The 21,154-nt window shown below is 37.2% G+C and overlaps 1 protein-coding gene and 2 long non-coding RNA genes across 4 annotated transcripts; 1 reads left to right on the forward strand and 2 right to left on the reverse strand.

Moving 5' to 3' along the window:
* Positions 1 to 6,283: 6,283 nt before the first annotated feature.
* Positions 6,284 to 9,774, reverse strand: LOC148917282 (receptor-like protein EIX2). Of its 2 annotated transcripts, none has more exons than XM_089051505.1 (2): positions 6,795 to 9,774; positions 6,284 to 6,532 (listed from the first exon to the last, which is right to left on the reverse strand). In XM_089051505.1, the coding sequence occupies exon 1, from the start codon at positions 9,615 to 9,617 to the stop codon at positions 6,798 to 6,800; it is 2,820 nt and encodes a 939-aa protein (XP_088907631.1). In that variant the 5' UTR covers positions 9,618 to 9,774; the 3' UTR covers positions 6,284 to 6,532; positions 6,795 to 6,797. The 2 variants fall into 2 exon arrangements, with proteins under 2 accessions (XP_088907631.1, XP_088907630.1); XM_089051504.1 differs by having other exon boundaries at positions 6,284 to 6,527; positions 6,795 to 9,773.
* A 1,440-nt stretch (positions 9,775 to 11,214) lies between these two features.
* Positions 11,215 to 13,153, reverse strand: LOC148917283 (uncharacterized). Its single transcript, XR_016127234.1, has 2 exons — positions 12,466 to 13,153; positions 11,215 to 11,845 (listed from the first exon to the last, which is right to left on the reverse strand). It is a non-coding gene; the product is annotated as an uncharacterized LOC148917283 (long non-coding RNA).
* Positions 13,154 to 17,780: 4,627 nt separating this feature from the next.
* Positions 17,781 to 19,938, forward strand: LOC148917284 (uncharacterized). The gene is made up of 2 exons (XR_016127186.1): positions 17,781 to 18,088; positions 18,588 to 19,938. It is a non-coding gene; the product is annotated as an uncharacterized LOC148917284 (long non-coding RNA).
* Positions 19,939 to 21,154: the final 1,216 nt, after the last annotated feature.

Here is a 21,154-nt window from a genome sequence, read left to right on the forward strand (position 1 = left end):
ATGGAAGAAGAAATTGCACCTCAAGGGGAAGAAATGCTTGATGAGACTCAAAGGGTTGATCACACACCTCACAAGTGGAGGAGTATTAATGACATCATGACACAATGCAACATGTGCATTGTAGAACCTGACAGCTTTGAAGAAGCAGATTTGGATGAATCATGGAGAAGTGCAATGGAGGCTGAATTCGAGATGATTAAGAAGAACAATACATGGAAATTAGTTGACAGGCCATTTGACAAACCAGTAATTGGTGTTAAGTGGGTCTACAAGGTCAAACAACCTAGATGGTACTGTGCAGAAGAATAAAGCTAGGCTTGTGGCTAAAGGCTATTCACAGAAGCCGGAATCGACTATAATGAGACATTTGCCCCATATGGCAAGACTTGACACCATCAGAACCTTGATAGCCCTTGCAGACAAAAAGGAATGGAACCTATTTCAACTGGATGTGAAGTCTGCCTTTCAATGGCATTCTAAAGGAGGAAGTTTATGTTGAACAACCTCAAGGATATGTTCAAGAGAGCAAGGAAACCAAGGTGTACAGTTGAACAAGGCTCTATATGGACTGAAACAAGCCCCAAGGGCCTGGTATGATGAAATATATGCCTATTTTAACATCGCAGTTTTAAGAAGAGCTTATGAAGCTACTCTCTATATCAAAACAAGTGACACCTCAGGTATTATCATTGTCTCACTTTATGTAGATGACATTATATATACTGGAAGCTGTCCTAAAATGCTTGAAGAGTTTAAACAAGATATGATGCAACACTATGAGATGACAGACTTGGGTATGTTGCACCATTTTCTTGGCATGGGAGTGGAACAAACTGATAAGCATATTTTCATTCATCAAAAGAAATATGCCATGAAAATTCTTGAGAAGTTTGGAATGAGAGACTGCAAGTCAGTGGCAATTCCATTAGTGGTGAATGAGAAATTGTGTAGAGAAGATGGAAGTGAAGCAGCAGATGAAAATGAATTCAGATAGATTGTAGGGAGTCTGCTTTATCGACTGCCACAAGACCAGATGTCATGTTTGCATCTAGCTTGCTTGCTAGGTTTATGCACAATCCCTCAAAGAAACACATGGGAACTGCTAAAAGGGTGCTGAGATACATACAAGGCACATTAGATTTTGGAATTGAGTTTGCAAAGGGGAAAACAGCTACTCTAATTGGGTATTGTGACAGTGACTGGGCTGGGAGTGAGGATGATATGAGGAGCACCTCAGGATATGCCTTCACACTAGGCTCAGGCATGTTCTCTTGGGCTTCCATCAAGCAAAACACATTGCTTTATCTACAGCCGAAGCTGAGTATGTGAGCGCTGCAGAAGCAACTTCACAAGCTAAGTGGCTCAGATTTGTGCTTGAAGATTTTGGTGAAGAACAGGTAGAAGGGACTCCAATTCTATGTGACAACACCTCTGCAATTGCAATGGCAAGGAATCCAGTTCATCACCAAAAGACAAGACACATCAGCAGGAAATTTCATTTTATAAGGGTCATTCAAGCAAAAGAAATCGAACGGTGTACTGCAAGACAGAAGATCGATAGCAGACATTTTGACTAAGGCTCTGCCTAAGGATCGGTTTGTGAGGTTGAGAAGCTTGCTTGGAGTGAAATCAGCTAAAGGATTAGAAGGGAGTGTTGAAATATAATCCTGTTCTGCCTGATTTCTTGAGAGCAAGTCATTTTCTATTTTCTGTTCTGTCTATTTTAAATGATGTAATGAGAACCATTAGATCATAGTCTAGGTGGATTCTCTAGCTTAGATTTGGTATGACACGTGTAAGCACCTAATAGGGTGACAGTTGTAATTCTGTTAGAAGAGAATCACATTTCTCTCTGTCACTGACACACTATGTAAGCTGCAGATTGTAAGAATTCAATAGAACAGTGCCTTCCTCATTTTCTCTTCATTCTCTCTAGCTGAAATCTCAGAAAATACATCTCTTCCTAATATGAAAATACATATACAAACTAAGAATTCTAACAAAAACAAACTTGGAATGATGTCAGAAATTGCAGTGTTAGAGATAGATATCAAGGGATGAATAATTTTTCTGAGTTTGAAGCCATTGTGGGAAATAGGGATGAATAATTCATCTTGCAGGACCACAATATTATGACACTCAATTGAAAAGGAGGAACCCAATCAGAATGGAAGTTTAAAACTTGTTTATACCAAAATGAACAGCCAATGAACGACGAACACGTGGCTAAACCATGGCCATATGGTGCCTTCGGCACGTACCTTCGGTAGAAGACCTACCGATCTCAACATTAGGGCAACCTCGCCCCCCTGGACCCGTGGCAGTCCCACAATCGATGTCCAGAGTCCCACATCGAAACTATAGACAAATTGCACACCTCCCAAGGCCTATAAAAGAAGACACCCATCCCAGCTTGAAGGTAATCAATCAGAACTTACGGCATACTGCCTATTGATCTGCAGTTAAAACTTACTAAACCCGTACTTACTTAAGCATCGGAGAGCCTTCGGCCGGTACCACACCGGTGCCCTAGGATTACCGTGTGTTTGCTATCTTACAGATCGCACACCCTGCCGAGGACATCGGATACCAAGAGACTCAATAACTAAGTTGCACGGGAAAGTGCCGAACCATTTTTCTGCGTCAACAAAACTAGTGAGTTGGAGGATAAATCCAAATATTTTAACTTGGAGAGTTTTGAAAAATGAGTTTCAGAAATCACCCCTTCCAAAGAATTCTTACCAAGATTGATATACTTTCAGGTATTCTCCTGCTTAATCGATTTCCGTAGAGTGATAATCGTGTCAATGATTGCATTTGCCCAATACTTACTTGCAGGTATTCTTCCGCTTAATTGATTTCCATAGAGAGATAATTTTGTCAACGATGATATTTGCCCAATGCTTTCAGGTATTTCTCCGCTTAATCGGTTGTTAGAGAGATACAAACCTTCTAGTTGCTTTTGAGAACATTTAGACAATATCTGAACAAACTTGGGAAATTCTCCACTGAGATTATTGTTTGAAAGCCCTAACGATCTCAAACTGCATAGCTCCGAAAACGAATTTGTTATGTCTCCTTCAAGTTGGTTATCAGTGAGATTAAGGACTTGAAGAGAGCTCATGCTGCCCCAAACATCCATAGCCGAACCTGCAGTCCTTAATTATTAGTTATTACATAGCTTTTCTGCTTATATAATTAGTAATATATTATATAGTACGTAGTCAAAGTCATGCTGCAGCAAGCCAATCATTTAAATTAGAACTAATCGTACCTTGCAAAGATTGGGATCCAAGCTGAAGTTCAACAACCTGGCCAGTTTGGTTGCTGCAGTAGACTCCTTTCCACGTGCAACAATCTTTGTTTTGGCCTTCTGAGGTGCCCCATGTAGAGACTATTTGACTGCGGGTATCCACGACGAGGCCTTGTTTGAATGCAAGGAGGGCTTGTCTTTCCCTCTCTATCTCTATGCATCCATTTATGAAAGGACTCATGTGCAGCAAAGGCACCACAAAAGCATACCAGAGTTTGAAGCACCTTCTGAGGTCAACTATGGCCATCGAAGTGAGGGAAGGAGAGGAATAGTTGAGAGAGAGACATACAGAGAGAGCTGGAGAGAGAGAGAATGGACGGATTGAGGTTGTGGTTTCTATGTTGCAGATAGAATTATGGAATAGTAAACGTTATAAAGACGAGAGAGAGAAAGAGTCATTAGACTTCTTTTACCTAAGTCTTTAATCCTTTTACAGATACAAGAGATGAGCTTTGTCTAAAGAATTGCATCGGTTTATATACTGATAGTAAGTATGGAAACCGAGTAGCCCAATCTTAGTGTAGTGGTACTTTTTTTTCTAATGTTAAAAGATGCCTCAAATTTGAATATCCTTTCACAAGAAAAATATAAGTACAGCAAAAAAGCTAATTATTAGCTAAACAAAGAGGAAATAACTTTTATTATTAAATTGAAGTTTACAATTTGTCGAAGAAATGTCTTGCTAAAGAAAAGAAAGAAAAGAAAAACTGGTTGGACATTGACTGTTGCACAAATTTTATTTTTCATAAACCTTGAATATAATCACATTGAGTAAATGATTTTGCCTTTAAAAATTGGAGAAATTGAAACAATTTGGTGCATATATGATTTGTGAAAGTAATTTGTAAATCGTGACGGAGCTAGAAGTTCTCTTTTCATAACATGGTTTTCAAAAAGTTTAAACAAATGTTTTCGTCATCAAAATATAAGGAGGGCATATGATGACCACTTCAACCCCGTGCTTGTCCTTGTTGTGGGAAACTTATGCCTCTACATTTGGTCACCCGTTATCAATCAATAGCTGTGTCACTTGCTTAGATTCTTGATGGTGAACAAATGTAATATTGACGTGTGTAATTTTTTCAATGTCGGATGTTGGACGTAATTGATGTTTCCTTGTAATTATTTCCAATTAGGCTTGCAAATTGAAGTATAGTTTAACGCTAATTATATTAATTGGCATACCAAGTTGTAAGACAAGACAACATTACTCCTAAATTCAAAGTCGTTTCACGGTGGAAAATGATGTTGTTCTAGATGCAATGTTGTTTGAATCGTTGGGCTCATGTAGCTGCAAAGATTAGTTTGGGAGCAGCAGAGCTGTAAAGCTAGGCCAATCAGCCCCCACCCTCCCTAAGAGCATCTCCACCCACAAAGGCTAAGTCTAAGGCAAGGGCAAACAAGGGCTGCCACTGTTCATGTGAATAGTGTCAGCCTTTGCATTTGTGGTTCCACCCATGAGGGCAAAGTCTAGGGCAAGTCTAAGGCAATTACTATTCATTGTACTTTATTTCCTATTTTTTTACTTTAAACCATTAATTTTGATAAGCTTTTTAGATTATATTTTCGGTTGTCATGTGTCACTATTTATTATAAAATTTTCACTTAAAATTTAAGATAACATTTTTCGGATAAAATTTTCAAATAAAATTTTCGGATAAAATTTTCAGTTGCCACGTGTCCATATTTATTATAAAATTCACATCTCACTCATCATACAATTGAAATACCTACTCACTCATTATACAATTGAAATATTCTTGGTCCTTATAGTCCGACACAATGAAATACAAGGACAACTCCATCATTGGCGGAGGTGGTTCTACCAGATCACGACGTGGGGGAGTATTTTCCTGAGGACGTAATAATGCCATTATTTCTGACACGGAATGCACCACTGGAACTGACTGCAGGCATTGTTCACTTGAGGAGCCATGTGTAATGGTTTTTCCTCTTTTTTGTTTTGCCTTGACTAATATATTAAAAAAAAAAGAAATTGGAAATGCAAGAAATATATATAATAATAAAAAAAAGACATTAAATGGAATAAAACGGAATTTTTTTTTTTTTTAATACCTCGTTGCCAAGATTTTGACCTCTTCGAACATTTGTCCACGACCCTCCGGCTTCGATGGAAGATGACATTTGTATTTTTGCACAAATGAAATTTTGTAGTAGAAAATTTGGTGTGGAAAGTGAAAAATATTGGAAGGAGATGAGTTTGTATGAAGATTTGGTGTGGAAAGTGAATAAAATTGTTAGGTTTTTATAGGGAAAAAATCCAGAATTTTTTGGTATTTTTTTTCGATTTTTTTTGCAATTTTAAGCCAAAAAATCAAGGTCGCTGATTTTGGAAAATTGCATCTGAGCTTCAGAAGCGCCACGTGGCATATTCTCGTTGGGGCTGTCACAGCGGACGTCCGAAGCGAATCAAATTTTTTACTGTTGGTCACAGCGTGAAATTCACACGCCAACGTAAAAAAATTGATTCATCGTAGCCGACTTCAAGATGACGTCACAAAATCGGTGAAGCTCAAAGCAACATGCCCTTGGGCTTGCCCGACCGGTGGGACCCATGGCTTGCCCGGGCTTGATGTCGCTACCGGAGGTCGCTTGGGCCAACTCGGGGGCCTTTGCCCGGTTTTGGTGCTGCGTAGAGAAGCTCTAATTCACGCTGGCGCCGAATGGGCTACCGTGCCTACCTCAAATTGTACCTGCTTGGTCGGGAAGATTCTTTTTGCTAAACATATGTTGGCTTGTATTAGCTAGAATTTTCTTGAATTTGTTTTCTTATTTAGTTTGCTTCTCCCTGAAATCTGTTCCTCAGGTTTTGAGGTTTTTAATGCATTTCTCTAACTAAGAAACCCTTCCCTCCCTCCTCCGCCTGGGCCCCCCCTGCCAAAAAAAAAGAAAGCACACGCTCAGGTGCAACAATACAGTAAAAGACAACTCAGCATCTACATTGAAAGGAAAAAAAAAAAATACTTGCTTGAATCAGAGAAAAACCATGAGCTGCATCGGAACATACCAAATAGTTCATGGTAGAAGTTCCAATTACAAATAATAGTACAACTTATTTACTAAAGATGGTTTATATTTCAAAGAGACCCTATATCATCACTCAAATACTCGAAAGCTATTACAAATATAGGAGTAGTCCTTCGTCCCGGGCTTCTTCAATTGAAGTGAATCATGTCCTCTCAAAGGTGTCTGCCTGCGCTAAAGATGAAGGTAAAATTCCCGTAAGATTGAGAAAGATAAATCACACAAACCATATGACTGTAATGACGATAACAAGTGAACAAAATAACACATGTTCCTTTAATATAACAAAAGGAGAGAATTCTTAGTTTTTGAGGGCAGCGAATTTATGTATTGTTTTGATTCTGTAAAATATGTATGAATATTCTGGGTCAAGAACAACTAACTCGCATATTATTGAATTTCATAAATAGAATGTGAGAAAGATAGTAGGAATTACCATTTATCTATTAAGCATCCTTTGCTTGGTGATTGCTACCTTCACGTACAGCCAATCATTCAAAAAGGTCAAGAAATTGAAGTATGTATATCTGCAAGCCTTGTTGAGCAGAAGAGTGCCACAAACTCCCAAAAATCCAACAGCAAACCCAAGCCCCATGCTGAGGTAATATCCTTGTGTTATGAGCCCATCCTGGCCTTCTTGGTTCACCAACACAGGTTTTCCTGGACCTTTTTCCTCCTCAGAGCATGTCCTTAGGAGTGGTGCTCCACAAAGCAGAGGATTTCCACCATAAGCATGGTCAAAGCTTTGGAGCTGAGTGCCTATTGGAATTTTTCCAAATAAGTTGTTTTGTGACAAGTCCAACGTAGCAAGACTAGCTATCCAAGAAAGACTTGTTGGAATTCTACCATTTATGTGGTTTCTTGATAAATCAAGAGACTCTAACTCCTGCAAATTTCCAATCCTTGAAGGTATTTGACCTGTTAATTGGTTTCTCGACAGGTTTAAGGAAATCAAACCAAGAAGATAAGTGATTTCACTAGGAATCTCCCCAACCAACTTATTGCTGGAGAGATCAATACTCTTTACAAGTCCTAGCACACTTTTAAATTCAACTCTCATTCCTTTCCATATTAGACATGCTCTATCATCATAATCCGGTGAAATGAATCCTCTTGGAATATCACCTGTAAAGTAATGTCGGATGGTTTGACTTGAACTTCCTTTTTGAGTCAAAGTAGTCAAATTGTTGAGACATTTGGGTATAGTTCCAGAGATGTTGTTCCTCGACAAATCCAAAAGTTGAATACGAGTGAGATGGCATAATTGTGGTGGGATGCTTCCATAGAAGTTATTAGATTTAAGGATAAGGATAGCCAACTTCGGGTGACTTGCCCCTAACCATTTTGGTATTGATCCCGATAATTTATTTTCCCCAAGAGTCAAAAGTCTCAAGTTTCTGCAATTCTTCAATTGTGAAGGCAACTCTCCCACAAATCCGTTGTGATGTAGTCTTAATGTCTCAATGCTAAACAAGTACCCCATGGTGGTAGGAATTTTTCCAGATAAAGAGTTATTGCTCAAATCAAGAATGACTAATTTGTTTAAATGGATCCAACTATTTGGAAGTTCTCCGGAGATATTGTTGTTTGAGAGATCAAGAAATGTTAAATAACTATCCTTGGTTGTGCACAAAAAAGAAGCTGGCCCTGAAAATTTATTATTGGAGAGATCTAAAGAAATAACTTCTGATAGAGTTGAAGGGATTGGACCCTCCAATTGGTTCCAACTCACATTTAGCCTAGATGGGAACGCCGATCTCAAATTTCCAAGTGTTCCTCTAATTTGATTCTGAGAGAGATCCATAAAGACTAATTTATGTGACATATCCCAAAGCCAACTGGGAATGGTATCAGTAATTCCATTATCAGAAATATCAAGACGTGAAACACTTTTCTGAGTTTGAAGCCATTTTGGAAAAGACGGCCCCATCTTACAAGAACTCAATCTTATCGAATACAACTGGAACGGAGGAACCCAATCAAAATGGAAGTTTAAATCTAGAGAGTTATTGGATAAATCCAAATATTTTAAGTCGAAGAGTTTCGAGAAATGGATTTCTGAAATCACTCCTTCCAAAGAATTCCCACCAAAATTAATAGCCTCCAACTTGGACATCTGTCCAATATTTTCAGGTATTCTTCCACTCAATTTATTGCCCCCGAGATACAAGTATTTCAATGATAAAAAGTTCGTGAGATCAGGCACTGAACCCGTAATGCCATTATTGGCCCAGAGATCCAAAAACTCTAATGTGTTTTGAGCGCATTTAGACAGTATAGCAATAATGTCTGAAAGTTGTCCACTAAGGCTATTAGCCGAAAGGTGCAACTCTCGCAACCTACATAACTTGGCAAACGAATTTGGGATCCCTCCTTTAAGGCTACCTGAGAGACCAAGATATGCAAGAGAGCTCAAGTTTCCGAAATAGTCAGGAATTGAGGAACCATTGAAATTGTTCTCAGAGAGATCAAGATGAACAAGGTTGGTATGAGTACCGGACAACCATTGGAAGATTGAAGAGTTAAGATTGTTGTAGGAGAAATCGACACGAACAAGAGATTTAGAAGAGTTCATAACAGAAACAGAGGATGTAATTGGAGGAGGAAGATTACACCCGTGTAATATCAAGTTTCTTAATTTAGGAAGCATATTAACTGCTTCCAGCCAACCAACAACACCGGTGAGATTAGTAGAACTGAGGTCCAAGTGTTTTAGACAAGAAAGATTAGAGAGCCAATTGAGGTTTTTTGCAGAAATAAATCCATCCGATCTGAGATCGAGATATTCCAAGTGTGTGAGGTTTTCAAGTTGATATGGAATTTCACCTCCAAAATTTGCATAAGAGAGATCAAGGTATCTTAAATTGCTCAAAGATCCAATGAAATCTGGAATTTGGCTCCGACTGAAATTATTGAAACGAAGGTTCAAATACTCCAAATGCTGCAACTCAACGAGTTTAGGGCTAATCGTACCTTGCAAAGCTTGGCCTCCAAGATCAAGCTTGACAACATGGCCAGTGTGGTTGCTGCAGTAGACTCCGTCCCATTGGCAACAGTCTTTGTTTTGCACTTCTCTTCCCCATGAAAGGAGGCGATTGTCGTCATCCACGAGGCCTTGTTTGAATGCAAGGAGGGCTTGCATTTCCCTCTCACTGCATCCAATGCAAGGATTGTTCATGTGTAGTAAAAGCACCACAATTGCATACAAGACTTTGAAGCAGTATATTTGCTTCTCATGATAAATGTTAGTTAGAGTCATGATCAAGATGAAGAAGCACAACTATTTAGGACAAAGATAAAGCACAGCCAAATAAAGCATGCATGGAAGTGAAGGATATTTGCTGACAAGCATTAATTATTTATAGTGGTTGGCTTGCATTATCTTGTTAACTTACAAAATGATATATTTAGAGACAAGAATTAACATAATTAACCGATGTTTCAGACTCTTAGTCTAGCAAGACTCAGGCAAATTCAAGATATATTTCCTTTGTAGATACATGATATTTTGTATTTTTCGTCTGATATAATAGGGCCGAAAGAGACACATCATCATGCTTGATGTCTTTTTGGATAGGGACGATTAGTAACTCTATAGAAATGTAGCTAAATGTGTCTCATTGATTTAATTTCGTAGAATAAAATTGCACATCATTGACTTAATTTGCTTGCTTTTCTTTCTTCCTTGCAAAAAAGGGAAAGTGAAGAAAAAATTTCCCTTTCATTTCCATGTGCATGCAGTAGTGCACATAGACTAGAAAACAAAGAAAATGACCTAAGAAAGGGATGCCATTTAATTTAGTGATACAGGAATTCTTTGGTCTATACAATTGACCTCATGAATAAACCTCTCATCAGTTTTCTCCATTCTATTGATATTGATCATCATCACCCTTTACTTGTGCTCAGGCATCCTGCTAAAACTCCCTTGTTGATGGGAATTGCTTGGCAAGTTCATTTCTTTGAGAGTATCACTCGGGCAATATCATTCAGATCAATTACTTGTATAATTTAAGCCCTATAATTTTGGCAATTTCTCTTGTTTTGTGTGATTTTTGTTTCGTGGGCTTGGAGCCTTGGACTCTGTTTGCTTGTTTTTGCTTGGTTCTTCCAACTACGGCTGTCTTGTTTCTCGGTCATGTATTTGGGCTTTTTTATGGATATCGGATTCAAGTGATTTTTTGTAGAGATGATCTTTAAATAATTATATATAAAAAATAAACAGTTTGAATTAGTGAAATACAATGTCGAGTGAGCTCTACAAGGGTGTCCATCAAATCAGCCTATTTGAGGGATCCCTCAATGAAAGCTATATATATATATATATATATATATATATATATATATATATCGATAAGCATATAAATCATTTGTGCCCTATGCATATTCTGTGCATTGACATTATAGTCTTTTCTTATTGAATTTCACCAGTAAGTTGGAATAACACTAACTTCCCCTCTAAATAAACCCGAAATTTTGGGCTGCATATCTCGAAGTTTGCGGCAAAATCATGTCCCATGGCTTGTGCTAACATTTTTCCAATTTATTAAGTGAAATTGTACACACAAAAAAAAGAATATAATACCTATACACTACATGGATAATACCTATACCTAGCATCCTTAATACCTATCCAGTTTAGTATAGCATACTAAACTCACACACACTCTACGGATGCTAGGACTCGAACCGAGGACCTTTCCTGGAGGTAGCATTTGCTCCAAATTACTACACTAGTGGGTCCTTTGCGAACCCTGCTACAAATTAAGTTAGACACTAATTGTAATTTCCATGATGCAATTAAGTGGCTAGATATTGACTTGACTTAAGTAATTGAATAAATTTGGAGTTTTCAATTAGTTTGGATCACATTATATTGATTGACTTGTTAGACCAAAACAAGCTGTATGCTGAAGAGTATACAAATCAGATAATCACTTTTTCTTTTTCTTTTTCTTGTTTCAATAATTTCTAATTTTATATTGGAGAAAAATTTTGAGGGTAAGATAAGTGGAACCAGTCGAAATTTGGCCCGATATTTCCTAATTTTCTTCCCACGCAACTATTAACCTATACTACACTTGAGAATTGAGATGGTGATTTGCCTTCCAATTAATGCACACCAGACTCTTTTCTCACTATTGTCTTGCAGTTGTTGACTCGACTTAACTTGACTTGAGATGGTTGGTAACGGTGCCTTTCGGTGTCCATTCAACCTTTTAAATTTGCCTCCTATCCACGGCAGGGCCCAAGCTACCCTTTCGGTGTCCACTCAACCTTTTAAATTTGCCTCCCATCCACAGCAGGGCCCAAGCTACCCTTTCGGTGTCCATTCAACCTTTTAAATTTGCCTCCCATCCACGGCAGGGCCCAAGCTACCCTTTCGGTGTCCACTCAACCTTTTAAATTTGCCTCCCATCCACGGCAAGGCCCAAGCTACAATTATCTTCTTGCAAATATGGACCTTGACTTAACTGAAACATATGTCTACCAATCCAATATTATTACTGTACGTATATATTTATTAATACTTATATAGTAAATCATAAATTTATATAGTAAATCATAAATCTTCCACCAATTTTATATATAAAAAAAAGGATAAATTAATATTACATGCGGTGTTACGATTACTCTAAAAAATTTCTCATATTATAATTACATAAAGAAAGAGCGGAAATTCCTTATATTATTTCATTGACTAATCTGTCTTCCTCTAGAATTTTCTTCATCATTTAATATGAAAGTTATATAAAGAAATAGCGGAAATTCCATACAAGGATTTTATTCATCATTTAATATGAAAATTACATAAATAAAGAGAGGAAATTCCATACATTATTTCATTGACTAATCTGTCTTCCTCTAGAATTTTCTTCGTCCTTTAATCTGTCTTCCTCTAGAATTTTCTTTATCGTTATATATGAAAATTACATAAAGAAAGAGCAGAAATTTCATACATTATTTCATTGACTAATATGTCTTCCTCTAGAATTTTCTTTGTCCTTTAATTTGTCTTCCTCTAGAATTTTCTTCATCGTTTAATATGAAAATTACATAAAGTGTTCGCGCTAAATCTGAACAGATAAGAGGTTCGGCTAACTTACAAGTATGCTGATGGTTGAGGACCGGAGTGACCTTCTTCCGTGATGTCCGAAGGTTTGAGCGGGGGCTGGATCCGAATTTAGGAGGGGATACCAGTGTGGTACCTGCCGAAGGTACTCCGATGCCAAAGTTAGTGACTAAGAGCGATTCTATTGACAGTGAAAGCACTAATCAAGTCAGAAAGTCTTACCACTTGGCTGGGCCAAGGGGCTCTATTTATAGAGAGCATTTGTGATGCTCTTAGCACTTAGTTTCGATGTGGGACTCGTGAGAGTGTCTTCGGAGGTCGACACGTGATTCTGACAGGCTCTGGCAGGAATTCTGAGGCAATCTGTCAGAATCCAATTGATGTGATGTTTGGTTGCTCGGTAGACAATACCGAAGGTTGGCGTAGGTAGTGATGCTGCGTTACCGACCCCCTGAATCGGTACTGAGTGCCGAGAGAACATTTGGTATGGCCTAGTTGAGCTGGTCTCTGGCTTAAGGGTGTTCCACGTGTCACGACGTGAGTGGGTGGTCAGATATGATACAAACATAAAGAAATAGCGGAAATTCCATACAAAGAGGTAGAAGAGGCAACGAAAGCATCGGCTTTCTTTATGCTAGTAGCTGCAGTAAAACAGAGGATGCAAGCATTATCTGAATGATCATGCTTAAAGTTGTAGGTGGCTAGTATAGTCCACTTGCTACTAAAGTTATTTGCAAATTGACATATTATCTACCACATGATGTGGTACAGTCCCCTAGTCTTTCTCCAATGAGTTTTAACACCCACACACACGTTCCCCCAACCAAAAAAGAGCCATTCATTGGTATTTAAGTCTTCCTCTAGTCTTCATTGATTGATTGGTAAAAGTTTCCTATAATCTTTATTGATTGATTGGTAAAAGTCTTCCTCTAATCTTCATTGATTGATTGGTAAAACCCTTTCTCAAGTCTTATAAACACAAACTTTTGTGCCACTGACATGTATTTTACTTTTTCATTTATGAGCACATGCATATCCTTTTATGATAAGTCTACCTTTAGAATTTTCTTCGTCATTTAATGTGAAAATTGCATAAAAAGAGAGCGGAAATTTCATACATTATTTCATTGACTAATCTGTCTTCCTCTAGAATTTTATTCGTCGTTTAATATGAAAATTACATAAAGAAAGAGAGAAAATTCCATACATTATTTCATTGACTAATCTGTCTTCCTCTAGAATTTTCTTCGTCGTTTAATATGAAAATTACATTAAAAAAAAAGAGCGGAAATTCCATACAAGGATTTTCTTCGTCATTTAATATGAAAATTACATAAAGAAAGAGCGGAAATTCTATACATTATTTCATTGACTAATCTGTCTTCCTCTAGAATTTTCGTCGTCCTTTAATCTGTCTTCCTCTAGAATTTTCTTTGCCGTTTAATATGAAAATTACATAAAGAAAGAGCGAAAATTCCATACAAGGATTTTCTTCGTCATTTAATATGAAAATTACATAAAGAAAGAGCGGAAATTCCATACATTATTTCATTGACTAATCTGTCTTCCTCTAGAATTTTCTTCATCGTTTAATATGAAAATTACATAAAGAAATAGCGAAAATTCCATACATTATTTCATTGACTAATCTGTCTTCCTCTAGAATTTTCTTCGTCTTCCTCTAGAAGTTTCTTCGTTATTTAATATGAAATTTACATAAAGAAAGAATGGAAATTCCATACATTATTTCATTGAATAATCTGTCTTCCTTTTTGTTTATTTCCCCAATACACGATAGGAACTCATACACATCAATAAGTTCAGACGTAATAGAAAATTGACAAACCAGCTAAGGAAAGGCAGTGTGCACGTGAAGAGAAATGTAAAAATTTCTACATGAGAAAGAACTAACTGTTAGCGTTTGTTTTATTGAATGATGGGGAAATGCTAGTAACCTTCTCTCTAACCTTCCCCATTTCCCTCATGACATGTGTCACTTCCTGACATGACCCACCCATAATTTCTTGAAATCAAGGACCTCATATGGTGCCAACATCACACCGATGCCGGGCTCACTTACTAAAAACCCAAGACATCCTACCAAAATTTTGCAGAGTCTCCCCTGTAAAATGCTCAAACCCAACAACATTCAACCTGCATAACTTACATAATATAAATCCTAACCACAGATGCCAACATACAACAATCCAAAGTAAAGTGGCCTCCGGCCTCAAGTAACAACCTAACATGGGCGATAACAGAGCATCTAACAGAATTTGTTTATAACAAACAGTTGAGTAGAAGGAATTTACACAAGTCCTATCTACGGATGAAATGTTTTGAGCTCGCAACCTGCTCGAACGCTTCCAAAAGCAACTACTGCCTCGCAAAACAGAAATATGTGAGTGGACAAAAATAAAGTTTGCATTTTAAAACAACATAATAACCCCACCATGTAAAAATAATGCTCTAGCATGCAGTTTCACAATTCAGAAACCAAAAACTCAAAGCACATTATACCAAAGTCCCATAAATCTCCACATCTTAAATCACAAGTCCATTCCCAAAGATATGCAACTCTCATCAACCCGTAAACACTTTTATATATATATATATAACTATAATATAATATATACTTCTCTCCATACTAATGTACCGGGGAAACAATCCAACCAAGGGATTGTTTAGCTGGTACGTAGGATTTCCGAGCACTAACCCGCGTCCAGGGATGAGTAGTCCAACCGGGGGACGGAACTCCATAGCTCACACGCCGGCACTGCCAACGACACGTGTAGCTCACAAATCTCATAACAAGTCCTACGCGCGCAGGACAGTATCATCACCCCACCGGCACTGCCAACGACATGTATGGGAAGTGTCTCACACACCGCACGCCAACGCATGTGTGAGACCCACAACTCATGGCCTTCCCACCCCACCGGCACTGCCAACGACGTGCGTGGGAAGCCAAGTAACTAGGGAATGATACTCACCTAACATACTCATACATCTCACAACCATCCCTCAAACTCATATCTTTCCACAATCTCACCACAACAACCTCTCATACTCTATACATAGGCAATATAGATAGACATCCCAAAATTCATATAAACATATTCCTCATACTCAAATATATCCATATTCAAAATATATTGCCAATACGCATAAGAATATTCAAATCCATCAACCAAATAATTATTAAATCATAATCACCATTTAAAATATATGCACAAATCTTTTATCAATAAAACCATGCATATGCTTAAAACAAAGTCCACTCACAAGTAATCCCAAGCGCTCGCCCCGAAGGGTCCTGCCTGCTGCGAATGATCGACCTAAGTACCTATTTCGAGATACGAACTCTTGATTAATATAACGCACTTCAGAATAGAAATTCACAAAAGGAAATATTTAAATCCCCAAGTTCCCGATGCGTGTACGTCCAATGGAATATCCTAAGGTCCGGTTACAGGTTTGGGAATCGCCCAATTGTACGGTTATATCTAATCCCCAAACCAATTATTGAATCGGAACATCCGGGGCTCCGATTCACGATCCACGAATTCCTATAGGTTTCTAAGAGCACCTAGATCAACATACTTCAATTTGGAAACGATCCGACGGTTAGAACTTATCGAACCTGGATAACGCACAATATGCGAAATCCGTTCGATAGTCAAACGACATCCAAATTGAGATCCGTAAAATCCTACGCACTCGTGACAACCTAAGGATCTCATCAAGATAAAAAGTAATTTCATCAGCCTCGCCCACGGGCCGCCACAAGCGCCTGCAGCGCGTGGGTATGTAGAGAAATTTTCGGCGACGGAAAATCGCCACACCAACGCTCACCCTTCCTACCCTAGCTTCTTCTCAAGGTCAGGATCACTTTCTTCAACTACCACAAGGTTCAATTCGTACGGGAACTGGCCTGAATTTCAAATTGAAAACCGGCCAAAACCTAATTCAAAAATTAACTTCCAAAACCTCCAAATTGTTTCAATCCTAAGCAACAGTAAGCTAGAACACATAAAAAGAGGAAGAAAGCCCATCAATTTTACTCAAACGGGGTGGCGGCGGCGAACGATCGGAAACTTCCGGTTCGAACCAATCGAACCGGCGTCGGGATTCGAGGTTTCCGCGGGAAATTGGGTGGGTCTTGATTGGGACTTCACGACGAATTGAACGGATCGTCTCACGCCACCGTGGCGGCCGGGAAATCAAGAGAGAGAAACGGGTCGGGAGTGAAGAGAGAGAGAGAGCGTATGTGGGGAGAGAGAGAGAGAGTGAGTGAGGTAAAAGTGAAAAAAAATCTGATTTTTACCAAACTTTTCGAAATAATTACAGTTCTGCCATTGAGCTTATTTTGATCGCCAAAACTTCATTAAATCTCCGATTCAAGCCTACCGCATGTTTACGGTTTCATCTCAGTACCACCTACGCAACCAAACCACTCGTGGTCCCGAAAACTTTCCGGATATGAAAATGACTAAAATTACCCTTAACCCAAGGGTAAATTCATAATTCTCTTAATTTAATTAAAATTAGGAATAAATTGGAGTCGGGGTGTTACACTTCCCATACACTTAAAATAATGACATTAATACATCAAACAAACCACCTTTTGTTTTCCAAGTTTACTCTTATTAAATGTATTGTCCTTCAATTTATCCCCTTTCTTTTTTACAACTCTCTTACCATATGCAAAAAATTAAAAAAATTCTGTTTTTTAAAAAGAAAATGTCTATTTTTTTAAAAGAGGAAAAAAAATTTGTTAAAAAAAACACAATAATGACCTTAAAAAAATCCACAAAAGATATATCATTTTTTTATACATACAAAAGACGTCCTTCTAAGGAAGTATGTTTTAAAAGGAAATTCATTTATTGCATTTTCAAACCATTAATTCGGTAAGTCTGATTATTATTATTTTTTGTTCTAAACCATTAATTAGGTAAGTCTTATTTGTTGGAGTCTTTCAAAAAAGAAAATAATAATAATATTTTTTCTTATTTAATTTTTTAACAAGGTGATAAGAAAATTGTAACAAATTTAAATAATAAATTTAAGGAAACATTAAAATCAATACAAAAAATAAGAGTAAATTTGAAAACAAATGTTATCTTATTTGATGCATTAATTACATTATTTTTAGTGTAAGGAAAGTGACACATATCATAAGAAAACGAGAGAAATTCCAAAAGAAAATGTTGGAGAGAAGGTTCTAGATTCTCCGTGTTGAGATTGTCAGACAGCAGGCCCTTCCCTTTCCGACTGGGCTGACTTGGGGAAGGGTCAATCTCCTCCGGAGCATGCTGCACACAGCCACTCATTCGTCCTGACAAAATAGTAATAAAATCTTATGCAATTTTAGTGGGACCCCATGTGGTAAACACAGCAAGTCACGCGGCATCAAATGATGATTGAAATTGAAGACAATTTGGTCTGTTTTGACTTTTTCACCCTATTTGGTTCAGATCTGGGTCCGATTATTCCTTCTCGTTCCTCCTTCCAAAATTTCAAATGAATTGAAAGAAAAAATCACCCAAGTTTTCTTGCCTCTAAGTTGATGTGGTTTCTCATCTATTCGTTCACTCAAATTCCAGCACAAGCGTTTGTCAGATTTATTGGATCCACTTGATTGGTCTGATTTGGTGAGTTTCTTCTTTGTACCCGAAGACAAACCTGTTTATTGAATCCACTTGTATGTTTTTCATTTTTCTTTTAACTTGTAGACAACCGTCAAAGACATAACGAAATCGTACCATAGAACCTAGCGAACCCCGTTCTTACTGTTTGTTTTAACATCCAAATGTGTTGTGTTCTACATTTTGATTCATGTCTTTCTTCCCACCCCTCACCAAAAGAAAAAAAAAGAAATGTCTTCAAGCAATTCGTCGAGCCATTTGGATTTAGGTTATATGGAAGCCTAAGCTGATGAGAGATGTGTTTTTTTTAGGCATAGGTGCCGAAGTAATAGTTATTGCTGTTTTGTTATGGCAGGGATTTATTGTTTCCCTATCCTTGTGGGATTTGATGTTGGATTGCTTGTTCTAAGTCTGCTTTTCTCCTTTTCTCCTTGTGTTCTACATGCATTAGTTACGTATCCTTCTTTCCCCTTCAAAACGAGATGTCTTCCTTTCTTTTTTTCAGTTTGAAATCAGGGAGCGTTGAGGAATTTGTAGCAGCTCTCTTATGCAAATAATACTTTTTTCAGCAAACAGAAATAGGTTTGTGCAAGTAATTAATGTTTATTTGTGAAACTATCAATTTGAAGCATAGTTAGAAAAAGAACTCTGCTTTGATTCATGCACCACTAGAGGTATGTTTGGTACTATTCATATTGATTTGTTGAATTGTTTTAGTCATTGAAGTCTAGTCTTGCATGATGTACTTTTTATGTGATTTCAGCCTCAAAACGCCTCATAGATATAGATTTTTATGTAGTGATAATTTAGTGGTTTTATATATACACTTATATTAGCTGCGTTTTAAAGTTCATAATTCTGCTAAATCAGGTTGAGATTCATAAGCTGTTTCCTCTAACAAAATCTTTACTTTTTAATTTAATTATGACTATATAGCAAAATCTTTAATTTAACTTAACAAAATCTTTACGTTTTAATTTAAGTTCATAATTCCGCTAAATCTGGTTGAGATTCATAAGCTATTTTCTCTAACAAAAGCTATTCAGGTTGAATTCTGTTTTATGAGTATACATATATACGCATATATGTTTGTACAAGTGTCGTTAAATTTAGTGTGCACTTGTATTCTTTTTACTTAATTAAAAACTCTGTAAACATATGCATATTAGGGGAGTTGGTTATCAGCTTAGTTGTTGGCTTCTAATTGCAGAATTGCTAGGTTTTTATACATCGAATGTATATTACGTTGTGACCCTTCTAATCTATAGTCTAATCTACCAATATCTATAGCCATGCCATGCTCTTATTGTACCTAAAGAGCTACCCAGCCACCATCATTGTGGCTTATTTAGTTCTACTCATAGGTGAGTATCTTATATTATTTTTTAGTTAATTGTTTTTGTTTTGTACTTATATTAATCTATTAAAATTTGTTCACTTTTGTTAGTTTGGAGATTGTGAAATGGAGAATGCATGACTGTTCATATGTGAATTAGATTAGTGATTTGGTTGTTTGGTTGGAGAACCTCCCCTATTGGGTGGTTTTGATAAGAACTTTGGAACTTTTGGTTGGGGTTAGATGCACTTGATTTTGGCAAGGTCTTCAATCTTCATAACATTTAGGCTGCTGACAAGGTTCAGAAGGTTGTATATTTAATTTAGTATATTTCTTTGGTACTACGTTCAGTTTTTTATTTGAGGTTGATATCAATCTAAATGTTGTATTTAAGTCATGATCATGGCTGAAACTGATACAAACTTATAAACTTTTATACATAAGGGGAATTTGTAATTTGTTGTACACATGCCCTCATTATCTTGCACATGAAATGAAAATTTGGATCCTGTAATATGTATGAATGAGAATTAATTCGGTGTAGGGCATTTACCTTGTTAGTATATGGCCCGCTCTGTATGCTTGAGATCGCAAATTGCTATTAATTTTTTTAAAAAATAAATAAACACTTCAGACACGAATGGTTTGTGTGCAAAAGTGAACACTTCAGACACGAATGATGGTTTGTATGAACATCATACCAAATAGTTCATGGTAGAAGTTCCAATTACAAATAATGGTACAACTTATTTACTAAAGATGCTTTATATTTCAAAGAGACCCTTTATCATCACTCAAATACTCAAAAGCTAGTACAAATATAGGAGCAGTCATTTGTCTCAGGCATTTTCAATTGAAGGGAATCATGTCGCATGCGCTAAAGACAAAAGTAAACAACCCATAAGATTGAGAAAGATAAATCACAGAAACCATATGAGTCTAATGATGATAACAAGTGAACAAAATAACGCATGTTACTTTTATATTACAAAAGGAGAAACTCCTTAGTTTTGGAGGGCAACGAAGTCATGTATTGTTTTGATTTTGTAAAATATGCATGCGTATTCTGGGTCAAGAACAACTAACACGTATATCATTGAATTTCATAAATAGTATGTGAGAAAGATACTAGTAATTACCATTTATCTATTAAGCATTCTTTGCCTGGTGATTGTTGCCTTCACGCATAGCCAATCATTCAAAAAGGTCAAGAAATTGAAGTATGTATATCTGCATGACCTGTTGAGCAGAAGAGTGCCACAAACTCCCCAAAATCCAACAGCAAACCCAAGCCCCATGTTGATGTAATATCCTTGCGTTATGAGCCCATCCTGGCCGTCTTGATTCACCAACACAGGTTTTCCAGGACCTTTTTCCTCCTCAGAGCATGTTCTTGGGAGTGTGCTCCACAAAGCAGAGGATTTCCACTATAAGCATAGTCAAAGCTTTGCAGCTGAGTGCCTATTGGAATTTTTCCAAACAAGTTGTTTTCTGACAAGTCCAACTTACCAAGACGAGTTATTTGAGAAAGACTTGTTGGAATTCTACGATTTATGTAGTTTCTTGATAAATCAAGAGACTCTACCTCCTGCAAATCTCCAATCCTTGAAGGTATTTGACCTGTTAATTGGTTTCTCGACAGGTTTAAGGAAATCAAACCAACAAGATAAGTGATTTCACTAGGAATCTCCCCAATCAACTTATTGCTTGAGAGATCAATACTCTTTACAAGTCCT

The sequence above is a fragment of the Prunus mume genome, linkage group LG5 (assembly GCF_029339155.1).
Source record: "Prunus mume cultivar Tortuosa linkage group LG5, ASM2933915v1, whole genome shotgun sequence".
Classification (NCBI taxonomy): Eukaryota; Viridiplantae; Streptophyta; class Magnoliopsida; order Rosales; family Rosaceae; genus Prunus; species Prunus mume.